General features: G+C 42.9%; 1 protein-coding gene across 7 annotated transcripts; it reads left to right on the top strand.

Annotated features, from left to right (window-relative positions):
- The first annotated feature begins 4,610 nt into the window (after positions 1-4,610).
- CASP6 (caspase 6) lies at positions 4,611-21,609 on the top strand. Of its 7 annotated transcripts, none has more exons than XM_033427768.2 (8): positions 4,611-4,979; positions 5,315-5,505; positions 11,043-11,082; positions 12,914-13,060; positions 13,500-13,576; positions 16,832-17,007; positions 20,159-20,318; positions 20,978-21,609. In XM_033427768.2, exons 3-8 carry the CDS (start codon positions 11,054-11,056, stop codon positions 21,214-21,216), a joined length of 828 nt encoding a protein of 275 aa, XP_033283659.1. In that variant the 5' UTR covers positions 4,611-4,979; positions 5,315-5,505; positions 11,043-11,053; the 3' UTR covers positions 21,217-21,609. The 7 variants fall into 7 exon arrangements, with proteins under 7 accessions (XP_033283659.1, XP_033283662.1, XP_004269628.2 ...); XM_049709650.1 differs by lacking the exon at positions 4,611-4,979 and adding an exon at positions 11,687-12,637 and having other exon boundaries at positions 5,024-5,505; XM_004269580.4 differs by lacking the exon at positions 5,315-5,505 and having other exon boundaries at positions 4,872-4,979.
- Positions 21,610-23,220: the final 1,611 nt, after the last annotated feature.

The raw sequence follows: 23,220 nt of genomic DNA, 5'->3' as shown, positions 1-23,220 counted from the left end.
GGCTCCAGGTAACTTTAAACTTGTAATGAATTCATGGATTTTCTTGGCAGCACTGGCTTTCTCAAGAGGACAAAGTCAGAATGTCTCTGTGAAATATTTAATTCATGGTCATAAATTATGTACAGAAATCAGTAGAAGCAGTTTTTATGTTCAATTTAAAAAACTTATCTAGGAATAATTTTAGATTTACAGAAGAGTTGCAGGGATAGTATAGAGGCTTCTTGTTATACTCCTTACCCCTAATGTTAACATTTTACGTAAACACGAAACATTTGTTAAGAAACCAACACTGGTAATTACTATTAACGAAACTCTAGACTTTATTAGGATTACACTAGTTTTTCCACTAATGTCGTTTTTCTTTTCTAGGATCCACTTTAGGATACACCATGTCTAATTAGCCTCTAGTCTGTGACGGTCCCCTGTCTTTTCTTGTTTTTCATAACCTTGACAGTTTTGAGGAGTACTGGTCAGGTGTCTTGTAGAATGTCCCTCAGTTTGGGTTAGTCTTAACGTTTTCCTCATGTTTGGATTAGGGTTATGGATTTTTAGGAAGAAAACCAAGAGGTGAGTGGTTCTTCTTATCAAATCATATCGGTAGTTGACTGCTATCAACTTGATGTTGTGTAAACTCTAGACATTTGGTTAAGGTAGTGTCTGTTAGTTTCCTCCACTGTAAAGCTACTGTTTTTCCCATTCCATGCTTTTGTTCTTTGGAAACCAGTCACCAAGTCCAGTCTGTGGGAGGCGAGGGGTGGGCAAGATGATATTCCGCCTCCTGGGAGGGGGGGTGTATCTATTGTAGTACTTGAAATTCTTGTCACCATCCGCCCCTCCCCACACCTGTTTATTGTTCAGTTATTTGTGTCAGTATGGATTCGTGCCTACTTCTTTTGTACTGTGGGTAGTATTTACAAATTGTTCCAGCTTGGCCTTTGGGAGTTACGTCAGGTTGACTCTGTGTGTCTTTGACCTGCACCATCCTTTTGACTTCTGAGCATCTCCATCCTTTCTGGTAAGAAAGTAGGAAAGTTGCTTCAGGCTCATCTTATATATTCGCAGCCCCAGCCCTAGAATCAGCCTCTTTTCAAAGGTTCCTTTTATTGAGGAATGGTATACAGTGGAACTTAGAAACCAAGATCTGGACACTGGATAGCTTGTTTCTACTGGGATATCACTGCTTCTGGACCCTCCCAGCAAACAGAGCTAGAAAATATGTGTATGTTAACCCATGTACATGTACATATCTGTAATTATATGTATATATATATAGCTGAAGATAAGTTTGTACTGTCTTCACTTGAATTCTGTACGACAGGGCATATATTTAAGCTTTAAGGATGGTATTTTCCTTATCCACAGAATAAATTAAAAAACAAAATCACCCCCAAAAAACTAGCTTTTAGCAGCTGTTTGCAAGACATATATTGATATTTTAAAATAATAAAACTATATTGCCTTCAAATAATGCCTGTCTTTTTAAAGTCTTTTGACACACCTTTTCCAGGAACAGATATAGCTGTATGCATTTCATAGGTGGAGAAACTGAGGCACAAAGAAGTTGTAAGGAAGACAGAATTGAAATATGAGGGCAAACACATTTTTTGAGCAGGATTTCCTTCAGTGACTCCCTAGACTAGTCTAGACTAGTAGTACTAATGAAAAAGTTGTTTTGTTAGCTCATAACTACTTCCCCCTAAAATGAAAAAGTGATATTTCTGTCAGTACTTATAGAAGTACAAGGTTGGCAGGAGGTCAAAATGGTCATTATTTTATCCTGGTACAAAACAGGAATAACATCTAACAAAATGAAGACAATGGAGTCCTTCTGTAAAAACAACTCTTTTTAGTACACTGACTTTAGTAACTTTGGGGAGTAGACTGAAACCTATTAGGTAAGGATCCTTCCACGTAGGTTACATTGCATTGGTCAAAATTCACAGATAACTCCCTGCAGTATATTCAAGTCTTGTATAACACCTGGCTCTAATGATTGAAATAGCCCCTTTAGTTTACTGTTTTTTTCACAGAATTGTATACAACCAGTATATGAAAAATAGCTAAATTAATAGTTATCAATAGGGCTTCCCTGGTGGCGCAGTGGTTGAGAGTCCGCCTGCCAATGCAGGGGACATGGGTTCATGCCCCGGTCCGGGAAGATCCCACATGCCGCGGAGTGGCTGGGGCCGTGAGCCATGGCCGCTGAGCCTGCGCGTCCAGAGCCTGTGCTCTGCAACGGGAGAGGTCACAACAGTGAGAGGCCCACGTACCGCAAAAAATAAATAAATAAATAAAAATAAAACCAGATCAGCAGTGTCATATTTGTGTACAGGTCACTGTGATGTTATGCTTTTTTTTGTCTCAGGCTTATTAGGTTTCCAAAACATCCTTCAGAGTCTCCTTGCTGCCTACTTTACAAATATGTCTTTGTTGGCTCTCAAGTTTTCTTAAGTGTAGTAATCAGAATTGTAGAAATTTGGTATTCCTATGATTCATATAGGAAAAAAACAAGGTTTAGTGGGGTAAACACTGAAAAAAGAAAAAAGGCCAAAATTTAAGTTTTAGAATTATCTCTGAATTTAACTTTATTCCATATATTTCATTCCTTGGATAGGTAACAGTGGCTAAGAGCTTCAGTTTCAGAAAATCCATAAAAGTGACTTCTAAAAGTCACTAAAAATTAAAGTCACTAAAAGTCACTATAATGGCAAGAATCAAGCCATCCTGTTAACTTTTGGTCTTTAGTATATCTTAATTATTTTAATAATATGGAAATGCTTTGGGTTCTTTTCTTCTTTGAGAAGGAAGAGATTCCTTGGTAGGATTCTAATTAGTCTATGTCTCAAATGTGAGCCTGCAGCAGAATCACTGGAGGGCTTGTTAAAATGAGCTGCTGGACCCCACCACCAGCTTCTCATCCAGTAGGTCTGATTGTGTAGGTCCCAAGAGTTTGCATTTCTAGTATGTTCCCAGATGATGTTGATCCTGCTGGTTCAGAGACTACGGTTTGAGAACTGGTGTAGGTAATCTTCAGTAGCTAAAAATAACATGTACTGAAAGCTTATTGTGGGCTGGGTACTGTTCTGGGACTTTGGCAGTTACTATCTCAGCTATTGAGTAAATTTGATCCCCATTTTACAGAGAAGAATTTGAAGCTGGGGGAGGTTAAACTGCCTTAAGTACTTGTCCATGGTCTCACAGCCAATAAAATGGTGGAGTCAGGATTAGAACCTAGGCAGCCCATTTCCTAATCCCAGGCACTTACCCTTTTTACTGGGGGGATAGCTATTGCTTTAAAAAGCTGGAATTTAGCATTTATAATTGTGAAATAAGTACCCTAATGCTTTGTATTTATCTCTCTTAAGATAGACAATATATATAACCACATGCTATAAAAGCAATACAATATTCTGAGATAACAAGACACTTAGTGGGAAAAAATTAATTCCTTTCATCTGCTCCTTTCAGATAAATGGAAGGTCAGCCAGTTGGAGTTCCGCTTCTATATAAGGAGTGTTTTCAGGGCTCAAGCAGAGGAGACCCTGAAAACCAGGCAGAAGGACCAGAAGCTCTGGTGGTCAGATAACTCATTCAAACTGGGTAAAGTCCAGAGTGCATATGCTGAAACCCTGAAGCTCATTCAATGGATAAATATTTATTGAGCACCTCCTACATACTAAGCAACTGCTTCGTAATGGGGAAACCGTAAGAAGGCCAATTTTACTTTCCATAAGCTTCAGGTGGTGGCAGTAAAAATGTATTGAGCTCTTCACAAGCCAGGCACTGTTCTGAATACAGTGATTTAACTCAGTTGTTACAACCACCATACGAGGGAGATAGCGATACTCCATGTCTTCACCGCAGAATAAGGAACAAAGCTAGTGACTCCTGAAATATGCCTACAAGGAACTGAACAGTAAGTGGCGTGGAGTAAAATCCTTTGATTTCATATTCTATTCAATGACCAAGCATGGTCCACAAGTACATGTAGGAAAATTTACCAAGTTAGATTTTATTTTTCCCTCCCCAATAAAGGGGTGATGCTTATAGAAGACGGATCCCTTATTCTTATTTTAATGTATTAGAAATGGTGCCTTAACACATTTTTTCCCCCAGTCTGATGTCGGTTACTTCTTAAATGGCAAGACCCGGAGAAGGTGGGAAAGAGGAAGTCACCTTTTCTTCCGATTCAGAGTTGTTCGTTGAAGCAAATTTACACAATAGCCAACCACCCGAAGAGGAGCGCAATTAAATGTAACAGACATGCTCTGGGTCGTTAAAAGCCATAGTCTACAGACCCCAGAGTCCAGTCTCCTAATTTCTGCATGATTCCTTCCCCGAATTACCTCTACTTATAAAAGCCACATTTGAGAATCCTGGAGTGGCATTTGGTTTACTTTGGCCCGAATCCGCTATACAAACAAAGAGCGTTTTAAAGTATTGTAAATTCTTACAAATCCTATAAATAACTCGTACTGGAGAAAGGACTACTAGGGAAGCAGGAACACAACCGCCTGCTCCTTTGAGGGAGTGAGGAGGAGCAAACGCTTGGGGCGGGGCTTGAGCGGGGAGCTCGCCGCAGGTCATCTGCAGTTGCCTGGAGCCTCCCACCCCGGGGCCGCCGCTCGTGCTCGGGACGGAATCTGACGTCTCCCTACGGCAGGGTTCGGCTTTCCAAGGCGCCAGGCGGAGGAGATCGGGTCCCCTGCCGTGCCCGGGCGCTCTTGCCTCGGCGAACTCCGCGTGAGGGAAAGGGGCCTTAACTCTGCGCGGGGCACTGCCACCACCGACCCCGTCCCACCCTCCGGCAGGCGGCGGGCAGGGAGCGAGGGCGCGGGGGTAGCGGAGGCGGGGGCGGGGTGGAGGAAGGGGCGGGGGCTGCAGCCCGGCTTCAGGAAGCGGAGGCCGCCCGGGCGTCGGTGCTGCGCGCTCTGCCGCGATGAGTTCGGTGCCGGGGCTCCGCGCGGCTCGCGGTGCAGGTAGGCGGCGGATACCGGGGGGCGCGGGGGCGGGGACGCGGGCTCCTCCGGTTTTGCTCGGCGGCCAGAAGAAGCTGAGGGTCTTGGAGGGAAGCGCTCAGGTCCGGTGGGCGCAGCTTAGCTTCTGGGCTCAGAAAAACAACTCGGGAACCTAGCCGCCTCCTCCTTGCCGTCCCTGGTGGCGGCGCCGAGCGCTGGGGCGTGCCCTGGCCGCTTTTGTCCTCCGGGCGCTGATCTCTCTCTAGCCGTCGGGGCTATTTAAACTTTAACTGCGCCTGGTCATAAGAAAGTTAACTTTTGGAGGTTGGATGTTGTTTTGTTTTCTCACTTCTCAGTTAAAAGAAGTGGTTGCCTGCAGTAACAATGGAGCGTGACCGGCCCGAGGCAGTGCCCGGGCAGAGAGGCCCCCGGGCTTGCCCGCTCTGAACCTGGAGACGAAATCCAGGCGTCGGCGGCTGCACAGCCGCCATGGCTCTCCTGCCTCTAGGAAACCTGCAGTTGTTCGTGAATTTAAGTTAAAGCCACAGTAACTATTCTCTACAAAATGATCTTCTGCAAAACGCATGCTTTAGAACGTTCTTCCCTGTCACTTATTATTTTACTGATAAGGTTTAGAAATTCTGGCCATAGTAAAAAAAAAAAAAAAAAGTGGGGGGTGGTTTGAAGCGCTGGCAGTCAGTCGATGCAGAGCGCCTTTATTTCAGAGCTTTTTATTCTTCGCCGCACAAAACAGGCCTTTTGCCCCAGAGGCAAGTTGTAAAAGTCACCATGGTTGTTCAGGAGGAAGTGGCATTACCCTGATGGACAGTGCGAGGTCCAGTGGCCGTTTCCCTTTTGGAACCAGTGGTGAGGGGTGGGAAGCTGGGGCAGGGGTCCAGGATGCTTGAGGGACCGCTAGTCACCGCATGTCGCCCACCACTCTTTTTATGGCTTCCTTCCTTTTCCTACTTGCTCCCTTTTCAATCCCCACCCTACCCCTTTTCCAGTGTGTTCCAGGCCTGACACGAGTCATTCAAAGTAGGATTAATAAACCAATTGTTGATAGGGAATATGGGTAGATTTTCATAGATACTGCAGTGAATGAAGATGACAACAGTATTTGCTGAAGAAGTTGGGAGAAATGAACAAACACTTAGTTTAGAAAGGTTTTTGGTCTCTCTCTGGTGGGAGCGGTTTTAACATGGTGACAGGGAGTGTAGGGACTTTGGAATCTACAGTCAGAATGGGGTCTTCAGTACCAACTCCAGGGCACTGACCTTGGACAAATCTCTTGCACTTTCTCTGTCTCACAGGGCCTGTGGAGCAAAGTGAGATAAAGTTATCTAAAGTGCCACACCATCAACAAATGGTAGCTGGGGGCATTAACAGAGTAAGGTGTGGAGGAAAAAGGAATGATTGATTGGTTTTGTAAAAATTAAACCTGTTTAAGGAGCAAAGAGGTCGTGGTTGCATTATGGTGGAGAGGAAAATTGCTTAAATCAGAGGCAAGGAGAGGGGAGAAGAGGTCAAGAGACAGGTTTAGTGGCGGAACCTTTTTTTTTTTTTTGGAACCATTTTTGATGAAAAGATTGCCGATGAACAGGAATTTGTAAGTGTTATATAGGGTATCTCCCTCATTAAGATTTATTTTCTCCATGTCAACAGAGCCAGTTTGTTTGTACTCATGCAGTACGATGATACTTGTTAAAGCACACCCTTCCTGAAAGCTGGTCTGCTGGGTACATGCAGTTTAAAGTGACTGCGACAGAGTCGCATTGTATGTTCTCTGGAAGCAGGGTAAAATTGATCAACTCCAGGAAAAGTGTTGGAACCTCAGTTCTAATGTCTGTCTTCATAGCTTTCTGTTCTGATTCAACAAACTGCTAGAACAGAGTGGCAGCTGGACTTGGTCAGTAATTGGTATTGCAGGATACAGGGTGCCTGTTTATAGCAGAGTGAAGGTTAGAGCCTGTGAGGATCAGAACTGAAGTTTTCACAGCCCAGTGTCTTTCTACAACTATCATGTTAACAGTGACAACAAAAAAAAAAACTTTAAAAAATGCCTCACTGAGATTGTCCTATCTGTTTACTTTGAAATTGAATGTCATTTTAAACAAATTAATCTTGAGCTACTTAAAACTGGCCATCTTTCCTAAGTCTGTAAGCTGAGGGCAGTATTTGAGATGACCCAAATGCACAGCATAAATTACATCCAGCCCAGGAGAATTGTGAAGCTCCTTCCTCAGACTGTGAAAAAGGAACTTTAAAGACCCAGTCGGGTGTACCTCTCCAGTGCTTTCACCCTCAAGGTCTTGAGTTAGTTTGGTGACCGGCCAGTTGGCACAGCTTCTGCCAGGGACACTTCAAGCTGCCTTAGGCTCACTAGCCAACAAGGTGCAAAAGCTGGGAGAGGTGAACTGCTGGGTCTGCTACTGCTCTGGGCATCACAGAAGAGACTCAGGTGCTCTCCAGCCTGTGCAGGTTCTTGGTGGGTGAAGGAGGTGATTGGCTTTCAGATATAGATTTCATGTGTTTAGTTTGAGTGGTTCTATTTCTTTATTGTATAAGTGGTTTAATGATAAGCACGTGAGGTTATTAAAAGGCTCCTGGAACAAAAGCTTTTGAAAATGGAAGGAGAGAAAACCCTGCACTGCTCTGGTAGGGCAGTGTGGGGAGCAGGAAGGTACCCCGGTAGACAGGGTGTGGAGCTCTTCGGGGGAGAGCAGTTGTGGGGCAGGAGGAATCCCAGTTAGAACAGTGTGTGAGTAGGACGTAGCCCAGGAAGAGCAGGGTGTAGAAGTATCCCCAATGGAGCGTTGTCAGAAGTGGGAAGTGTCCCAGGGGGAGCAGTGTGTGGACTAGAAAGTATCATGATGTATCAGTGCGTTGTAGGAAATCTTCTGGGTGGAGGAGTTTATGCGCTCGAAGAGCAGTGTGTTCAGAAGGGCAGCATCCCTGAGTAGCAGGGAGTCTTAGTAGGAAGCATGCCATAGAGCCGTGTGGAGTGGGAAGTATCCCAGGAGAACAGCGTGTGGAGTAGGAAGCATTCTGGGTATGGCTGTTTGTGGAGTGGGAAGCGTAGGATGTACATTCAGTGGAGCCGTGCGTGGGGCAGGAAGTGTCCTAGGTGAGCACTGAGTGCAGGAGGGAGGTGTCCCTGGGCACAGCGCTGTTGAGGAGGAGGCATCCCGGTAAAGAGGTCTCTCTATTACGGAACTCTGCTCCGGTGGAGCCCCGTCCTAGTAAGCAGTATGTCACAGAGAGCAGTGTGTGGAGTAGGAAAGGTAGGATGTATCCTTGAGCGAGCACTGAGTGGAGCCAGAAGTATCGCCGGTGGAAAGTGTGCGGAGAAGGAAGTATCCTCCGTAGAGCAGTGTGTGGAGTGGAGAGAATTCTGGGTAGAGAGATCTGTAGAGTAAGAAGAGTAGGACGTGTCCCGGGGAGAGCGGTGTGTGGGTGCTTCCAGGTAACCTTGGTAGATCAGTGTGTGAAGTAGGAAGTCTCCAGGATAGAGCATGGTGTGGAATAGGTTGTGTCCTAGGTAGGGCAGTACGTGGAGTCGAAGTATCCGTAGCAGAGCAGTGTGTGGACCACGAAGCATCCCGGTTTATCACTGTGTGCAGTCGGAAGTATTCCGAGTAGAGCAATTTCTGTATCCCGGGTAGAACAGTGTGTGGCACAGGAAGTAACCCTGGTAGAACGGGGTGTGTAGGAGGAGGTATCCTGGGCATAACTGTGGACTCGGAAGTATCCTCCAGAGAGCCGTATGCTCACTGGGTCAGCATCCCAAGTAGAGGGGTGTCTTATTAGGAAGCATCAGCTGTACAGCAGTGTGTGGGGTAGGACGTGTCCCCAGTAGAGCAGTGTGTGGAGAAGGAAGTGCCTTGGTAGTGGAGTAGGGCTGGAGGTTTCATGGTAGACTGGTGTGTGGTACAGGAAGTATTCTGGGTAGAGGAGTTTGTGGATCCCTGGAGAGCACTGTGCATGGTAGGAAGTATCCCCAGTGTCGAGTGTGCAGAGCAGCAAGTGTTCTAGTAGAGAAGTGTGTGGAGTAAGTACTGTCCCTGGGAGGACAGCGTGTACAGCAGGAAGTATCCCCAGCATCAGTGTGTGGAGGAGGAAGTGTTCTGGTGGAACAGTGTATGAGCTACCATGTAACCTTAGTAGAGCAGTGGGTGGAGTCGGTGGGATCCCTTTTAGAATACTGCGTGGAGTAGGAAATCCCCCAGTAGAGCAGCTGTACAGTAGGGAAGTCCCCCTGGATAGAGGAGTGCTTGGTAGGAAGTATTCCTAGTAAAGCAGGGTGTGGAATATGAAGTATCCACCTTAGAGCAAGATGTGGGGTTGCACAGAAACTTTGGGAGCGTGGGGAGGATGCACTAGAGGCTGCTTTTGACTCATCTTTGGTGTGAGTAAAAATCACCTTGTTAAAAATGCAGATTGTCACCTTTCCCAGGATTCTGATTCTGTAAGTCAGGGTTAGGATCCAGGAATCTGCATTTTATCACCCAGGCCAGGAACTGATGCAAAAGGTTAAGAAAAACTGATTGGGGCCTATGGCACAGGAGAAGGGGAAGGCCGCTGTGGGGTCTTGGCTGGAATGCTGGGTGCATTACGTGAGGAACAGGCTGAGAGTGACTGGTAAAGGGCCCTGGAGTTGAATTCCCCATCTCACCTCATCCTCCCTCCCTGGGCGGATTTTTGTCAGTGAGGAGACGCGAGGTTAGAACAGTCAGGCGTCAGGGAGAAGACTCCAAGGAGAGAGGGGGACCCCACCCTCTTGACTAGGAGATGATGGGTAGGAGTCTACCCTGAGGGTCTGTTGCGCTTCCTTCAAAGACCTCAACTGAGAGGTGCATCTTGCTCTACTGTTGATATTGTATTACCTTCTCTCCCCTCCCCTCTTAAGCTCTTAAGTTTATCAGGTAAAAACAGATTTATGAGCGTATGGGCCCTTCTTGTAGAAGATGCTTAGACTGACTGTGCTGTCCAATACAGAAGCCACGGGCCACACGTTTAAATTAATTTAATTAACTGAGTTCGTCAGTTACACTAGCCACATTTCAAGTGCTCAAGACCACATGTGGCCAGTGGCTGCCCTATGGGACAGCTCTGGTGTAGGGAATTCTGTCATTGCAGAGAGCTGTGTTGCACAGCACTGTTCCCGGGAGTAGAGAGGGATTCAGTGAGAGGCTGTCTCGGGGGTGGGGAAGTCTGTTCGTGGGTCAGGAGCAGAGGGTCCCGATTACAGGGTCACAAGTGCACATGTGTCATTCAGGAGATCAAAGTCTGAGCCTTTGCCCTTTCCCTTCCTCCACCAAACGTCTACCTCTTCCAGGTGGCAGGGTAATCCAGTATTAACCACGCTCTGTTCAGTTCTCTTGCTTGACTTAATCCCTTCTCTGTTTCAGAGAATATTTGCAAAAACATTTTCTGCAATATCAAGCAATTTCATATTTCATTTGAGCTGCCTAATCACAGAGCTACATTTGTTACTTTAGACATATTTTGCAACGAATGTGTTTGAGTAATATTTTCTCCATTAAAAAAATTTTTTTAAATTTTCTCCATTTCTAATCTGTTTTATTTTGCATGTAAGAGTTGGGGGTGAGAAAAAATTGAGCTGTTAATTTATAGTTATTTATTTTTTTAACATCTTTATTGGAGTATAGTTGCTTTACAATGGTGTGTTAGTTTCTGCTCTATAACAAAGTAAATCAGCTATACGTATACATATATCCCCATATCCCCTCCCTCTTGCATCTCCCTCCCTCCCACCCTCCCTATCCCACCCCTCTAGGTGGTCACAAAGCACCGAGCTGATCTCCCTGTGCTATGCAGCTGCTTCTCACTTGCTATCTGTTTTACATTTGGTAGTGTATATAAGTCCATGCCACTCTAATTTATTATTCATAGCACTTTCCCTTCCTTCTCCCTTACTCCTTCTCACGTACTTTGACCTTTAAACTAACCAAGACAGAAGGGGCTTAAGAGTATAGGAGTCAAGGCAGCTGGGAGTTCCTGATGTGTTTTATGACCGTAAGTCAAAAAGTATATTAACAAAACCCAACTTTTTTTTAATAGGTGAGCAAAACATGACAGAAACAGATGCCTTCCCTACGAGGTAAAAATGTGCTCTTTACCAGTAAAGGTCTTTTCCTTTGATCATGATCAGCCTACAGAAATCAAAGCAAGAAAGGGACCTGGGAGCTAGAAAGCAGAACTGAGAATGTCAGGTTTTAGCATTTGGAGGGTTGGTTTGTAGATGTGCAGGGTAGTATAGGTGTGCTGCCCCTGGCTGTGAAGGGACCTAGACTGAGGTTCAAAATACCGAACAATTGGGATGGCATGGGCCCTGGGGCTAGGCCTGGGCCAGGCCGTTGTCCTTGGTCGCTGACTCCTGGAGACCTGGGGGAAAGACACCCATGCAGAGGGATTGGGGTGGGCGTAGGGGTGCTCAGCATGGCTGCTGTTACCCGTTGGTACAGGAATACTGGGTGGGCCAAAAAGCTTGTTCGCTTTTTTCCGTTCGATGGCTCTAGTAGCACTTAGTTGTCTTTAACTTCATTCAAAACAATTTTGTTAGATTGTATTGTGACAGCCGTCATATCAGCATGCATTTGAAAAAAGACTTATCAAACTTGGTGAATTTTTGTGTAGCCATTTTAATATGGAAGATGGAAGGAAAAAAGCAACATTTCCAACATATTATGCTTTATTGTTTCAAGAAAGGTAAAAATGCAACCGAAACGCAAAAAAAGATTTGTGCAGCCTATGGAGAAGGTGCTGTGACTGATCGAACGTGTCAGAAGTGGTTTGCAAAGTTTCGTGCTGCAGATTGCTCGCTGGACGATGCTCCACGGTCAGGTAGACCAGTTGAAGTTGATAGCGATCAAATCGAGACATTAATTGAGCACAGTCAACGTTCTGCCACTCGGGAGATAGCCGACATACTCAGAATACCCAAATCAAGCACTGAAAATCATCTGCACCAGCTTGGTTATGTCAGTCACTTTGATGTTTGGGTTCCACATAAGTCAAGTAAAAAAAACCTTCCTGACCGTATTTCCACATGCGATTCTTTACGTAATGAAAACGTTCCATTTTTAAAACAAATTGTGACGGGCGATGAAAAGTGGATACTGTGCAATAACGTGGAATGGAAGAGATCGTGGGGCAAGCGAAATGAACCACCATCAACCACACTAAAGGCTGGTCTTCATTCCAAAGAAGGTGATGTTGTGTCTGTGGTGGGATCGGGAGGGAGTTCTGTATTATGAGCTCCTTCCGGAAAACCAAACGATTCGTTTCAACAAGTACTGCCCCCAGTTAGACCAACTGAAAGCAGCACTCGATGAAAGCGTCCAGAATTAGTCAACAGAAAATGCCTAATCTTCCATCAGGATAACGCAAGACTGCATGTTCCTCTGATGACCAGGCAAATACTGTTACAGCTTGGCTGGGAAGTTCTGATTCATCTGCCGTATTCACCAGACATCGCACCTTCAGATCTCCATTTATTTCAGTCTTTACAAAATTCTCTTAATGGAAAAAAATTTCAGTTCCCCGGTAGACTGTAAAAGGCACCTGGAACAGTTCTTTGCTCAAAAAGATAAAAAGTTTTGAGAAGATGGAATTGAAGTTGCCTGAAAAATGGCAGAAGGTAGTGCAACAAAACGGTAAATATGTTGTTCAATAAAGTTCTTGGTGAAGATGGAAAATGTGTCTGTCTTTTACTTAAATTCCGAAGGAACTTTTTGGTCCACCCAATATTTCAGGACTTTCCTTGCCAGTGTGGCTGGGAGGCTTCCCTGGGGCACACCAGTGGTCTGTCCGCCTAGCAGAGGAGGTGGATGCAGCAGACCTCTATCTACTCTATATGTTGACCTTGGGCTTGGAGGAGCTCGTTATTTAATATGACTTAAGTGATTGTTTTTAAAACTTTTCATAAACAGAGAAGTGTTTGATCCGGCAGAAACGTACAAAATGAACCACAAGAGGAGAGGAATTGCTTTAATCTTCAATCATGAGAGGTTCTTCTGGCACTTAACCCTACCAGACAGGCAGGGCACCAGCGCCGACAGAGACAATCTTAAGCGCAGGTAGTATGGTTTGATCTATATGTCGAGATGGTGAGATATTTAAGTGATAACTACTTATCAAAACTTGTCCACACTGATGAAATAACAGAGCAAGAGTATTTGAGGATGAACCTCATTTGGGCAGAGCCTCCCTTAAGAACTTGCCTGAATTTCCCCCCTAATCCTGTTCTATTAAATGTTAACATTCTTTGCATTGTTGTAAGTCTATCTGCATAGTAGATGGCAGTATTGTAACTTAAATCAGTTACCATGAATAAATCCCTTCCTACCGAGGGTTATCAAGGAAAACGATCATTGTCATATTTGATTTTTCTTTCTCTCTAAAGAAAAGTCAATTTATATGTCATAAAAATGTGTATAGATTCCTTAAGTAATTAGGGGTGTGAGACAGCTCTGAATCGCTCATAAGCTAACATCCAATTTAATTTATCATCTCCAGGTTTTCAGATCTAGGATTTGAAGTGAAATGCTTTGATGATCTTAAAGCAGAAGAACTACTGCTCAGAATTCACGAGGGTAGGTATCAATAGTTTTCTTATTCATATTCCTCTGATGGGATTGAGTAGTTTTCAATTATCCTATGTGTAAAGACAGGTCCAAATAATTAACCGTACTGTGAAAAAGCCTTGTCAATTAATTTAGCATGGGTTATAGGTTCTGGTTGCGCCTCTCTGATTGTGCTACCTACCAGATTTAGAGACCTTTGCAAAGTATTGTGCCTCCAAAGATACAGTCTATTACTCTAGAAATGAATAAAATGATCTTTTCATTTGGCAATTAAAAGCCGAAAATGCAAATACTACAGATGCTGGGTAGTCATTTTTTAATTGACTCCTTCCATACCCAAGTTTTTTACTGGTTTCATAATACTGTTGATTTATATACATTATCTCTTTTTTTTTAACATCTTTATTGGAGTATAATTGCTTTACAATGGTTAGTTTCTGCTTTACAACAAAATGAATCAGTTATATATATACATATGTTCCCATATCTCTTCCCTCTTGCGTCTCCCTCCCTCCCGCCCACCCTCCCTATCCCACCCCTCTAGGTGGTCACAAAGCACCGAGCTGATCTCCCTGTGCTATGCAGCTGCTTCCCACTAGCTATCTACCTTACGTTTGGTAGTGTATATATGTCCATGCCTCTCTCTCGCTTTGTCACAGCTCACCCTTCCCCCTCCCCATATCCTCAAGTCCATTCTCTAGTAGGTCTGTGTCTTTATTCCTGTCTTACCCCTAGGTTCTTCATGACATTTTTTTTCCCTTAAATTCCATATATATGTGTTAGCATACGGTATTTGTCTCTTTCTGACTTACTTCACTCTGTATGTCAGACTCTAGGTCTATCCACCTCATTACAAATAGCTCAATTTCATTTCTTTTTATGGCTGAGTAATATTCCATTGTATATATGTGCCACATCTTCTTTATCCATTCATCTGATGATGGACACTTAGGTTGTTTCCATCTCTGGGCTATTGTAAATAGAGCTGCAATGAACATTTTGGTACATGACTCTTTTTGAATTATGGTTTTCTCAGGGTATATGCCCAGTAGTGGGATTGCTGGGTCATATGGTAGTTCTATTTGTAGTTTTTAAAGGAACCTCCATACTGTTCTCCACAGTGGCTGTATCAATTTACATTCCCACCAACAGTGTAGGAGGGTTCCCTTTTCTCCATGCCCTCTCCATCATTTGTTATTTGTAGACTTTTTAATGATGGCCATTCTGACCAGTGTGAGGTGGTACCTCATTGTAGTTTTGACTTGCATTTCTCTAATGATTAATTATGTTGAGCATTCTTTCATGTGTTTGTTGGCAGTCTGTATATCTTCTTTGGAGAAATGTCTATTTAGGTCTTCTGCCCATTTTTGGATTGGGTTGTTTGTTTTTTTGATATTGAACTGCACGAGCTGCTTGTAAATTTTGGAGATTAATCCTTTGTCAGTTGCTTCATTTGCAAATATTTTCTCCCATTCTGAGGGTTGTCTTTTGGTATTGTTTATGGTTTCCTTTGCTGTGCAAAAGCTTTCAAGTTTCATTAGGTCCCATTTGTTTGTTTTTATTTCCATTACTCTAGGAGGTGGGTCAAAAAGGATCCTGCTGTGATTTATGTCATAGAGTGTTCTGCCCATGTTTTCCTCTAAGAGTTTGATAGTTTCTGGCCTTACATTTAGGTCTTTAATCCATTTTGAGCCTATTTTTGTGTATGGTGTTAGGGAGTGATCTAATCTCATACTTTTACATGTACCTGTCCAGTTTTCCCAGCACCACTTATTGAAGAGGCTGTCCTTTCTCCACTGTACATTCCTGCTACATTATCTCTTAATTTCTACATCACTATGCAGTAGTAGGTAAATTCACAACTTACGTTTGTAATAATCACTACATGTCATGGATTTTTAAGTAATTTGTCAAAGGACTATTATAACATTTACATAATTAAACTTTCTTCCGAGCTCTTTTTTTTTAAATTGAGGTATAAGTGACATATAACATTAGTTTCAGGTATACAGCATAATGATTTGGTATTTGCATACACTGGGAAACGGTCACCACAGGAAGTGTGGTGACCGTCTGTCACCGTACGTACTTACAAAGACTGTCCTTTCTTGTGATGAGGACTTCTGAAGCTCTCCTCTCTCGGCAGCTTTCCAGTATGCGATACCGTATTGTTAACTACAGTCACCATGCTGTCCGTTACGTCCCCGGGACTTATGTATTTGTGGAACTGGAAGTTAGTACCTCTGCCCCCTCCCCCATTTGGCCACACCCACCCCACCCCTGCCTCTGCCCCAGCAGCCACCAGTCTTTTCTCTGCATCTTTGAGGTTGGTCGCCTGCTTGCTGGCTGGCGTTTTGGATTCCACATATAGCAAGACCATGTCTTTCTCTGCCTTCCCTCACTTAGCATAATGCTCTCAGGATTCAGTCATGTTGTTGCAAATGGCGAGATTTCTTTTCTTAATGGCTGAATGGTAAGCCCCTGTATATACACACGTCTTTTTTATCCATTCATCCACTGTTGGACATTTAGGTTGCTTCCATATCTTGGCTATTGTAATAATTGCTGCAATGAATATGAGGGTTCATATATCTTTTCAAATGAGCATTTTTGTTGTCTTTGGATAAATACCCAGAAGTGGAAGTGCAGGATACAGTAGTTCTATTTTTAATTTTTTGAGGAAGAGTTCTTCTTTAACCTGTAAATAATTTCAACTGGCTGCTTACCAGGTTTTCTACTTTGCTTGCTCCTCAGCTTTGGAGGACATCACTCTCCTGTCTTAATACTCTTTCGGAAGCTCTGAGCGCCGCGGACATATAGTGAAGGTGCTGCACACCTTGGAGGTGCAGCGACACGTAGGGAGGTGTTATGTAGTAGTTTTGGGGTCTTTCCAGAAGGTCTCTGCTGATTCAAAGAAACTTATATTGCCAAAATGACTTGGATCTTTTAAGGGCGTTCCCCACAATAATCCCTTTAGGTTTTCCATGTCATTATTCTGTGTTTTAGGAGAGCTAACAAAATCTGTTCACCTCTATTACTTTGAACTGTAATAATTTGGATTTTTAAAAAATCAGATATAGTATGGTATAAATTATTGCTTGATTAAATTCTAAGTTGTTTCATTACAGACATTTTATAACAAATTTTCCCCCTCCCTCAATTGTATGTATGTAACTTTATTCTAAGATTAGTAAATTAAATTTTTAGATGTAGATAATAAGCACCTTATTTTCATTTCTGAGTAACTTTTGGGTGCCTTTTTAGCATCAACCGCTAGCCATGTAGACGCCGATTGCTTTTTGTGTGTTTTCCTGAGTCACGGTGAAGGCAACCACATCTATGCATATGATGCCAAGATTGAAATTCAGACACTGACTGGCTTGTTCAAAGGAGACAAGTGTCAGAGCCTGGTTGGAAAACCCAAGATATTTATCATTCAGGTAAGACTGATTATGTTATAGTCTTAATTATCAAGGCCATGGTTCTGTACATGTGACTAGAAAGAACTAAAGCTGATTTCGGAAGTAACTTTCTCCAGTAAATCGGAAAGGCCCTTTTTGAATCCTAGCCAGAGTCGCAGTTTGAGCTGTTAGTAATTCTTTCTTAACATAAAGATTCTCAGTATCTTTATTACTTGGATTGACATTGGAAATGACTCAAAATAACGAATGTGCTGCTCCCTGGCCCAGCCCAGTGTCAAGGCAGAGCCGCTGGACGAGCACCTGCTGGTGGGCAAGTGCAGTGCAGGGCCACCTGTTAAGACCAGGGTTGGTTTGGGGGCTGGAGAGCGTGCTAGCTGGTGGGAAGAATGTGGGCATAAAGACTTCTAGTCCTAGCTTGCTTCGTCCTTTCACATCTTCGTCCTTTCACATTTTCCCTTAGGCCAAGATGCGGTTACCCACTGCCAAACTGGTATTAGGGATAAAAATATTTGGGGGCTTGAATAACATCATTTGGTACCTCAATAAGGATTCTGAACAAAAAAGGGAATTCCTCATGTTCCAGGGCTGCAATCGTCTATTTCCATGAACGGCATGGAGGACACAGCCACGTTTCACACCCTGCCGTACCTTGAGGAAGGGAGTAGGGGGGCTTAAAAAAAAAAAGTCAAGGATGACTCCCTGGTTTCATGTTTGGACAGCTGCACTGGGGTGTCTGTGAGACATGTCATTGGAGATACAGGTCTAGAACTTGAGACAGGCAGCCCGGATTAGAGAAGTAAGTTTGGGAGTAATGAGGGGATGGGTGGGTGGTACTGGAAGGCATGGGAGTAGATGAGTTTCCCCATGTCAAGTATAGCCTGGAAAATGAGTGTAGAGGGAATTCCATGGCAGTCCAGAGGTTAGGACTTAGTGCTCTCACTGCCAGGGCCCCGAGTTCAATCCCTGGTCGGGGAACTAAGATCCTGCAAGTTGTGGAGCAACTAAGCCCGTGTACCACAACTACTGAGCCTGCGCTCTAGAGCCCGCGAGCCACAACTACTGAGCCCACGCACCACAGCTACTGAAGCTCACGCGCCTAGAGCCTGTGCTCCGTGGCAAGAGAAGCCACCGCAATGAGAAGCCTGCACACCGCAACAAAGAGTAGCCCCTGCTCGGCAAAACTAGAGAGAAAAGCCCGCCTGCGCACAGCAACGAAGACCCGTCGCAGCCAAAAAATAAATAAATATTTAAAAAAAAAAGAAATGACAGGTGAGACTGCTCATGAAAAAGGGAGTGGCCAGCACTGTCAGACAGGAGAATTGGAAATAACTCATGGGCCACAAAGGAGGAAAATGTTTTGCCAAGTTATTTCATTTCTCTATGCCTCAGGTTCTTCATCTGTGACACAGGGATAAAATAGCGCTGGCTCATGGGGTGGCTGAGAGGATAAAATGATCTGGCCTAACATGAAAAACACTTCGAACAGTGCCTGGCACACGGCAGGCCCCCAGTAAAGGCTGGCTCTTATTCTTGCTGCAGTTGATTTGGCAAGTGATGGCACTGAGTTCCATGTGTTCTACATTCCATTTAGGAAGACAGTTGAAAATAAGGTCTGAAAATAAGCCTGGTAATACTATATAAGATCAAAATCTCCCTGTAAAAAATAGGATATTAGGGATCTTCTATTTATATGCTAACTCTGAAATCCATCCGAACTGTTTCTTTTAAAGCTGCTAATTCTTCAGCCATTTCAGAACTGATGAATGCATTTATAATACTACAGCAGAATCTTGTTAGAGCACTGTATTAAGTTTACTGGGGCTCCCAGTTCAAAGTACAGGCATACCTCACTTTATTGCACTTTGAAGATAGTGTTGTTTTTTTTTTAAACAAATTGAAGGTTTGTGGCAACCCTGTGTTGATGCCATTTTTCCAACTGCATTTGCTCACTTCATTTCTGTGTCATATTTTGGTAATTTTCATATTTCAAACTTTTTCATTATATTTGTTATGACTGTGATTTTGACATTACTATTGCAAAAAGATTATGACTAGCTGAAGACTCAGGTGATGGTTAGCATTTTTTAGCAATAAAGTATTTTTAATTAAGGTCTGTACTTTTAGACATAATGCTATTGCACACTTAATAGACTACAGTATAGTGTAAACATAACTTTTATATGCACTGGGAAACCAAAAAATGCATGTGACTCACTTTATTGCAATACTCACTGTGTTGCTGTAGTCTGGAACTGAATCTGCAATATCTCTGAGGTCTACCTGTACACAAACTGGGTAGCTTAGACAAGAGAAATGTATTTTCTTGCGGTTCTGGAGGTTAGAAGTCTGAGATCAAGGTGTCAGCAGGGTTGATTTCTTCTGAGGCCTCTCTCCTTGCCTGGGAGGTGGCTTCTGTTCACATGGTCTTTCCTCTGTGCATGTCTGTGTCCTGGTCTCTTTTTATAAGGATGCCAGTCATAGTGGGTTAGGGCCCACCAGTAGGACCTCATTTTACCTTAATTATCTCTTTAAAGGCCATATCAGCAAATACAGTCACATTTGAAATACTGGGGGTTATATATTTAAGTCCTTAGTGTATAAATCGGGGAGGGACAAAATGCAGCCCATAATAGTTATTTGAGTAGAAATTAATGTTAGCCCTTGTGTGAGTCAGAATTAGTAAGAATTTGAGCCCTCACTTTAAAGTAGGAGCAAAAGGCAGGAGGCACATTAATAGATGTCCTCCCAGGTCATGTGGTGTCATTTTGACCCTTAACAATTTATGGCGGCCTCTTGGCAAGGAAAACCCGATCTGGGAATACATTACCTGATTATATAGAAACACTTAGGCACATACTATAGCTTTTAAAAGAAAGGGTGACTCTTGGTGCCATGGTGTGGGTAATCCCTAAGAAACTGTAAAACACAGATGCTCTCCCTTTTACAGTGTACCATTCAATCAACATTAACTATAGGAAAACGTAAGTAGTAAAAAAAACCTGTCAGCTTTGGCCTGCTGTAAAGCTGAATGCATTGTTTCTGAAGCGCCTATAAAGTGGCTTCCGTTGATGTTGCCGTGGAGGCGAACTGAAGCACACATTCACTGTGAACGTGAAGCACTGGGAAGAACAGGTAGGTAAAGGAAGGGATTTTCCTGCTTGTCTCGTAGGCATGTCGGGGAAACCAGCACGACGTGCCAGTCATCCCTTTGGACGCAGTGGATCATCAGACCAGCAAGCTGGATGTCAACCTAACCCAGGTGGATGCAGCCTCAGTTTACGCACTTCCTGCTGGAGCAGACTTCCTCATGTGTTACTCTGTGGCAGAAGGTGTGTGGGTGTTTGATACAAATGTATAATTGGCTTTCTTGGCTAAGTTCCTGTAAGTTTCACCTGGGCTTGACTTGGCTGAGGTCCTTCTAATGGGGCATGTGATTTGGTCGTGAAGCTCAGAGGCTTAATGGACTTCTTTGTGCCATGTGATCAGAGTGATATCTAAAAGGATAAAATACCTTACAGAAAAATCCTTCCTGAGAACTATGTTAAAGAAAGCTACAAGGCTAATTATATTGAATATGAGCAGCAGAATATGTCAGTTACTGATGGTGACACTGCTTCTGTGGTAACGCTCACGGAAAACGTTGAAAACTATTCTGATGACAGTTGTTCTCTGCTCTTGCACTAAATAATTTTATGTTTTTCTTTTTTCTAATCGCTTGTCTCAGAAATCATTGCCTGGTTACTACTATCTTGGGAATTTTTAGGAAATGGAGAAAATTACATAGCATTAACCCTATTTTTATAGAACTGTATGGAATTAATCGTTTTTCCCACATGAGAATAGTCAACAGAGAAAACTTTTAAAACTGTATCACGGCACATCTTAGTCTTCTCCAAGGAGTTTTAAGAACTCAGACTTTCTAAAGGTGTTTTTCTGTCACAGTAAGTGACCAGAAAACTTCAGTGGCTCTCCTGTCTATCTTTTTTAGGTTATTATTCTCATCGGGAAACTGTGAATGGCTCATGGTACATTCAAGATTTGTGCGAGATGCTGGGAAAATTCGGGTCCTCCTTAGAGTTCACAGAACTCCTCACGCTGGTGAACAGGAAAGTTTCTCAGCGCCGAGTGGGCATCTGCAGAGACCCAAGTGCAATTGGAAAGAAGCAGGTGCCCTGCTTTGCCTCAATGCTAACTAAAAAGCTGCATTTCTTTCCAAAATCTAAATGATTGATAGGTGCTATTTTGTTTTATGTATCTGTATTTTTATATAAAGAAGTATCACTCGGTTGAAGCAATCTAAATGGTACAGCAATTTTAAATGTCTTAAGCTCTAATGAGAGAACTTTACAAAAAAACAGCTCACGTTGGACATGGTGAAGGGGTTTGATATGTGTAGAAATGAAATCCTCAGGGAATTCCTATAAGTAAAAATCCACAAGCATTTGTAATACTTGACTTTTGTAGTAAATTGCAAGGTTAGTCAAAATACCTGACTGATTTAACTTGTATTCTGTGACTTTTTATAAAACTTTATAATGTTTTTAAAAGTTTTTGAACCTAATAATTTGTTGTTTTCCTTTAATATCTGAAATTCATCCTTTATTAAATTTTTCAAATTCACATTCTTACTCATTTGTGTAATTTATAGATGCTTATTTTACTTGGTCATATAAATTAATCTACATATGAATTATCACTTTTTATATAAGACTTTAACTCTCACTTAAAAAAAAAAAGAGTCTTCAAGAACTATTACATGGCATTCTGAGGAAGAAATATAAAAACACAGTTAATTCTTAGTCAGTAGAGGCTACACACTTGCAAAGTTTGATTCTGTCAGTATCTTGCATGTTAGTTACTATACACTGTCCGGCAGTCCCACTCACAGACCATCATCATGTTCATGGAATAATAGATGTTACCTTTTTTTTCTTTTGGCTGTGCCACGCGGCATGCGGCATGCAGGATCTTAGTTCCCCGACCAGCGAATGAACCCGTGCCCCCTGCAGTGGAAGCTCGGAGTCTTAACCACTGGACCGCCAGGGAATTCCCAGATGTTACTTTTAAGATTCAGTTCTTACTAATATGATATGTAAATTTTGAGTAATATGTTTTGTTAATAACCTGCCGGAGGCTGAATATGATTAAAAGTTTGGGCTTTGATAACAAACTTGTGAGTTGCTAGTTCAGAAGCAGTAGTTTGCCTGTGCTGTTTCAGTTGTAGTTCAAAACACGTGCCAACTGTACGCTAAGGTCCATGGGACATTTATACCTTTTTTTTGTGGTCATGACAGGGACTTCACTGTCGGTTGAACATTGTACCTTTCCTTTAACCCCCGACCCACAGGTGCTGCCGGCTCTTCTTGCAAGAGCAAATGACTACAGAAGCTCTCCTCAGTTCATCCAACGAACACGGGCCTGGCCCTCTAGGCAAAGAATATACAGCTTTGGTTACCTAAGAGACATTAGCTCATGTTATTAAAAAGCTCAACAAACCCCCCTCACACACACACACACACATTTTTTTTTCCCTTGAATGTGACCAAAGGTTTATCTGAGTAAAATCCTCTTGTACAGATGACACTGGTACCTACCTATCTGGGCGTCAAAATGCCATCCAGTTTGAGCTGTGGAAGCCATAGGGACACAGCTGAATTTCGTTTATAACAATTGTCTCAGGATAAAACAATCCTTTTGTAATAAAACTAACGTGTAATTTGGATTCCTTTAGTTTTAGTTCCAATCTGTTTAACTTACAGCTTGGAACTTGAGTAGAAATTTCGTACTCTCTGTTAATAACTGATCTATAAAGGTTTAACATAAATGACATGTCTCATCTGAGAAACTACAGTTTAAATAGTAAAAAGGTCAGAGAGGCTTGCCTCTGATCACTGAGCTGTCATCCCCTGGGTACTCAGAAATCAGTTTCACGTGTCATAAAGTAAGTACAATGTGACCTACGTGTAGCTCCTTCTCTGAAGAATTAAACTTTATTTTACTTTGTCAAGTGGGAAGATCCAAGTCAAAGGGAGCTGTCTTTACTAAGAATTAATTCATTTTTCGCATGACAACTTTACTGAAGCCCTAAACACACAGCAGTGTTCTTTGAGAACTGTCTTTCACATTCTAGTTCAGGGGTCAGTAAAATTTTTCTGTAAAGAGCCAGAGAGTAACTATGCTGGGCTTTGCAGGCCTGCTGTCTCTGCTGCAGTCAACCCTGCTGCTATAGTG

This window comes from Orcinus orca, chromosome 4 (genome assembly GCF_937001465.1).
Source record: "Orcinus orca chromosome 4, mOrcOrc1.1, whole genome shotgun sequence".
Classification (NCBI taxonomy): Eukaryota; Metazoa; Chordata; class Mammalia; order Artiodactyla; family Delphinidae; genus Orcinus; species Orcinus orca.
This window is presented reverse-complemented; position numbering and strand designations above follow the sequence as displayed.